Here is a 5,734-nt window from a genome sequence, read left to right on the forward strand (position 1 = left end):
ATTAGGACTCACTGTATTTTTTAAGTCCACATTTTTTGCAATTATTTCTGATATGAGGTATTGAATATTTTACTGTTATCTACGGAAGGGCAATGTTTTTAATGACATCCAGCCATCTATGGTAGAACATTTGCATTTTCTGCTTTTTCTGGAGTTTCAGCATCTTCTGATTCTTCCTCAGATAACTTCTCAACATTTTCCATTTGTGGCTTAAGTTCTGGTCCAGCACTTTCTTCTTCTTTCATGTGTGGCTTCTCAATACTATGTTTTCTTTCCCTGGCTAGATCTGCAATATATCTCCTTTTTTGCTCATATCTTTTATTCTCTAAAAACAAAAGACAAAGTAAAAAGAAGGAAGATGAAAGAAAAACAATAAGCCAAGTAAGTAGCGCGATGAAAAGCACATGGTGTGGTCTTCTTTGGGGAGGTGGCCCACTGTCAATACTACCCCCATAGCCCTTCTTCAGACAATTGGGTGGGGCCCAATATTCATTACAGTGGCAGTGGTGTTTATTGTTACAGATACCTCTTTTATTGCAGAATGTAGCCATACAAGATTCTTTCCACAGTGGTATAAAGACACACTTCCTTTCTAAGCACAAAAAGTCTGAACCACATTCGGTACCATCCTTCACCTCACCAATATCAGGTGGACTCATCCCAAAATGGTAGTCAGTACTCCAGCAACTGTACCCGTCAATGTGAGTTGAATGCACCGTAGAATGATTGTGCAAACGGGGTACTTCTGTCACATTCTCACACTGCACTCTCCCGCACAGAGCGTCTTGCTGATTGCATCTTACATACTTAGTATTTTTCAAACCACAGTGACCAAAGCGGTCACCTCTGGTGTTCATTGCTAGATAGCAATTCTTATTTGCACTCTTGGCTCCTTCACCAAAAACTTTTCTGCACTGCTCATCACGGCTATTGCATCGCTTACGAAAGCAGACACTCCCGCCCAGACAGTGGATCCCATCTTCCACATACACGTCTTCTGGGCACGCCCCCGAGCTCCCATTGCACCACTCGGGCAGATCGCATAGATTGTCACGTTCCCTACACACTGTGCCTGATGGCAGGAATTGGCAGTTTTTGCAACACAGCCCAGAAGCACATGCTGCCCCAGATGCCAGAGTACAGTTTTCTGAACAACATACATCGTGGGCACACGATTTTAAGGAACCACAGTCACATTCCTCTTCATCTTCAATTACACCATTCCCACAACGTTTTATTGTAACAATACTTTCTGGATTTGGGGGATTTCGTAAACAATTCTTTTTAGAAATAGTCTCTGTAAATTGTTCATAGCTACAGTTGCTGAATGCATCTGAGGGTAATAGCTTTTTGTTCATTACGCACGTGTTTCTCCCACACGTACAATAGGTCCCTTCATCATCCATCATCCCCAATACATGACCAATCTCATGTGTCACATATGTCCTAAATGAAGACAACTCCTCATCCATAATGCACTCTACACCACAATTCAAATTAATATTACATACTCCTGAAAAATATGACATGGTAAGATCGTTGATACAAAAATCCTGTTTCACAATAATATGTGCAGAGTCATGATCCACACGCTTATTGAAGCTGTATTTCTTCCATTTGCAGAACTCTACCATCATATGACGTGTGGTAGTTACTGTAAAGGGGTTTCCTGCATTCCAGACTTCAAATGCAATTAGAACCACATTCATATTAATTGACCTATAAATGTCATCTACTAAATTGACTCCCATGAAAGCATCCATTTCCACAACTGATGAATTACTGTTCCTAAAAACAAATCTCCCATGATCAACCACAATTGCTAGTTCAAGAAACCATTGGTGGAGCCACCACCCTGTGTAAGATCTTTGCATCAAAGTGGAATTATCTTTCTCTTGAAACTTCAGTTGCTCTGTTATTTCTTCTTCGGTTAGTCTGCACTCTATGGGTCTATTCTGTGTGTCCTCCTTATCCATCTTATACACTAGATGTTCAAAGGTGGAAGAAAGGACTTTGGGCCTGATTTCATAGGTGACCCCATTTATCTGCAGCATTCCTTGAAAGCTTCCTAGACAAATACTAAGAGTAACCATAGATTTTGGGTCCCCTTCCACATAACCATGGTAGTAGCAGTCATTCCGGACGAAAGGCTGGTCCTCAAGAAGAGCACCCTGGTCAGTGTAGGTGAACACAGTGAGAGATCTGGATATCAAGTTCTTTTTAGCTTTCATGTGGACAATGTGCCTCTGGCCCCCAAAGTGCAGGCTATAAGAGATCCAGTCTTGAGCATCCATACCACTGTAAGTGCCTGTGACTCTCAAAGGTATCACTACTTCAGGGGGGCTGTGGTATTGGGATCTGCCAGTCCGTGGCCATCCAGAGAGAAACAGAGTTAATTCCAGCCACAGTGGCAAGAGAGTGATCTCCACATGTCCCAGGGTCTCCAACACTCTCATTATGAAGTAAGTGGTGAAAGTGAATTATATAGGGAAGGAGTCACTGCTAGTATGTCTTTTCTCTTTAAGTGCATTCTGTGTCATGGTTGTGATTAATGGTCTGTCTTCTGGAGGAGTCAATCCATCAGAGGAGAACTAAAAGCAAAAACAAAAAGGATGGCAGAATAGGTTTTGGGAGTGAGCATACCAGGTGGAGCATAGGGAACAGAGAATGAGTATTTGGTTAGGCAGAACTTAATTCTAGTGAGCAAAAGCACAGCGACTATGAGTTGGTAATTACATTACCTACATCATGGCCACCGAGAGCCTTCATAATGCTGTTTGTCTGAGTGTGTGTGCGTGTGTGCGCGTGTGCGTGTGTATGTGTGTGTAGTCTTCATTGCAAATAAATCATGTCAATAAAAGATAATTAATACCTTGTTTTGACAGGAAGTCATTATTTGCACATAATGACTTAGGAAAAAATTTCAATAATTCTTCCTTTGTATTTCAAATGACCCTTCATCATAATAATTGGGAGAAATATGTAAAAGGTTTTCATACACATATTTTATTTTATGACACATATTAGTTAATTACATTTATTGTTCCATTAGATGACATGTGGTAGTGACTGTATAGGGGTTTGCTGCACACTAAATTTCAGTTGCAATTAGAACCACATCCATATTGATTGAACTATAAATGTCATCTATTAAAATGACTCCTATGAAAACATCCATCTCCAGAACTGATGAATTATTGTTCCTAAAAACGAATCTTCCATGATCAACCACAATTGCTAGTTCAAGAAACCATCAGTGGAGCCACCATACAGTATAAGAACTTTGCATCAAAGTAGAATTACCATTCCCTTGAAACTTCAGTTACTCTGTTATTTAACACATTTGAATATTTAACTCATATATTAAAAAATGTAATAATGTTTATTCCTAACTGAAAATTACACTTCACATCTACAAAAGACCCAACTGTTTTCTTATCTTTCAAGCTGCTCTCATTGTACCTGTCACTTCTTTTGTCCAGATAAATGTGCCACAAGTGCAATCAACTTTGACCAAAATCCTCATCTCAATCTAGAATGATGTTTTTCCTCTTGTTACAACATGCTAGCCATGCTATTGGAGAGAAAATAATAATCTCCTTACTTGGATATTCAAACAGAAGAAAGACAAAATTAAGGCTAAGAAGAAGCCTTATACTTCACTAGCAAGGATGGAATCCTGAATGGGCATGCATTTCAAACACTCATATATTATTAATGATCTGAGTTTTATTATCTCTATTGTTTCATAATTTTTTTGGTTTTCTGAATTTAGTGGTCAAAGGTACTCATAGTGTTTTGAATAATAATGGCCACCACTGGCTTACATATTGAATACTTAGTCACCAGAGCATGGGACTCCTTGATGGGGTTAGAAAGATTAGGAGGTAGGGACCTGTGTGAGAACGGATGTAACTGGGGGATGCTCATTCCCTCCCCCCCTCTCTTTGTCTCTCTCCCTTTCTCTCTCTCTGACTGTAGATCAGGGTTCAACTCTTAGTTACTACTCCAATGCCCTGCTTGTTACAATGCTTATAATTGTAAGCAAGTACTCAATTAAGTGCCTTGGTCATGGTTTCTTTTTATAGCAACAGAACAATTACTAAGTTGATGCTGGGAGAGGGGCCAGCAAGAGAACAGTGACTAAGACAATGCCTAAGCTGTAAGCTAACATTATCTTTGTTGGAACTAGGTAATTAAATTTTAATAATGATAATTTTAATTGTATAATCAATCATTATATACTTGATTAATAGGGAATCAAATATTATTATGAGTCTTTGCTTAGCCTTTGAAGAGGGGTTGTTTCAGGTTGAAAATCAACCTGATGCTTAGAGTAAAAGAAGTGCTTTGATGACTTGGTAGGTAATCAGCACTTATGGGAGACTCACATCACAGGATGCACAGAGCACACAGGACAAAAACTTCCCCAGGAAAAAGCAGTCAAACCCACACTTCTGGACTGAGAGTAAAATACTGAAGTGTTGTGTTGCTCTCCAGGTTTTTCAACAACATATTTGGTAATTACTACGAAGTGCAAATTTTATTCACCACCGAAGAATCATTTATTATGTAATATATCTATGAGTGAACTTAATCTCTCATAACCAAGTAATAGGAAAATAGACGGTTCACCTGTGACATCATGTTTTACAGTGTCTCCAGAGGTCAAAGTACCTTAGAGAATATAATATTCTGATAATTTTGTGCAAAGTGACATCATAGTAAGATACTTCTAAATAAATGGCCATTCTTAATATTTAACAAATTCTCCTTTTTTGCTATAGTCTTATCCTATTTATTAATCCCTTGACCCTAATTACTACTTAACTTCTCACTCTAACATGTAGCCCTACCTGTTGAGTGTGTTACAAATTATGACTAACACAATAATAAAAATAATTTAGAAGCACTAGCTAAATAAAACTATTATCAATATCACATTTGTCTTCTTAATGGTTTATATTCATACATGTAGAACGTGATTCTTTACCATTTATTTATGTGCTTGTATCTGTGTGTATTGAAATATATATGTGTGCTTCTTTTCATAGAGTGTAACTATTGAATAGCTTACCAAAAGATGAATTATTGGATCCCATGGTCTTAGTTGTTGCAGCCTTATTCACAATTGTTTGTAACATCCACCTCCATGGACTAACATTTTTATTTGAGACCTCACATATTAAAGGTAAGTATAAATTCTGTCCTTCAATTGTCTCTCATTTAAGTTCTAGAATATCTGCCTAGAAACAAGTTTCTCTGAGTTCTACAGAAACAGACAAGTGACTTCCTTTCCTTTCCAACTCTGGTTCTGTATCATGTCTACTAACTCTCATTGCAAAGTATTCCAGTATGAATAAAATTTATTTATTTAGCCCTGTTCAATGGTTTCAACAAATCTTCCATACGGATGAATTTAATTTCCTTCATTGGATATATATATGCCTCCTTCCCACACTATGATTATTTTATTTCTCTGCATATTGTTATCATGGCACCAAATTATTTTCCTAAAATGGAACCATATTATAATATACTCCAAATATATTGAACTCCAGAGAAAGTCCACCTCCATACAAAATACTGTCTCTTGGCTCTGAACATCTGCCATCATCTGTAACTTTCTTTGTAAGGACCCTGAGTAACACAGACACATATCATTATGTAAATACTATCTATATAATACACAGAACTTTGGTCACCAAAAAAAAAAAAAAAAAAAAACAGAAAT

At 37.7% G+C, this 5,734-nt stretch overlaps 1 protein-coding gene across 1 annotated transcript; it reads right to left on the reverse strand.

Moving 5' to 3' along the window:
• Positions 1-280: 280 nt before the first annotated feature.
• Positions 281-2,456, reverse strand: LOC127210106 (disintegrin and metalloproteinase domain-containing protein 25-like). Its single transcript, XM_051169797.1, has 2 exons — positions 405-2,456; positions 281-325 (listed from the first exon to the last, which is right to left on the reverse strand). Exons 1-2 carry the CDS (start codon positions 2,454-2,456, stop codon positions 281-283), a joined length of 2,097 nt encoding a protein of 698 aa, XP_051025754.1.
• Positions 2,457-5,734: the final 3,278 nt, after the last annotated feature.

This window comes from Acomys russatus, chromosome 27, assembly GCF_903995435.1.
Source record: "Acomys russatus chromosome 27, mAcoRus1.1, whole genome shotgun sequence".
In the NCBI taxonomy this organism is placed as follows: domain Eukaryota; kingdom Metazoa; phylum Chordata; class Mammalia; order Rodentia; family Muridae; genus Acomys; species Acomys russatus.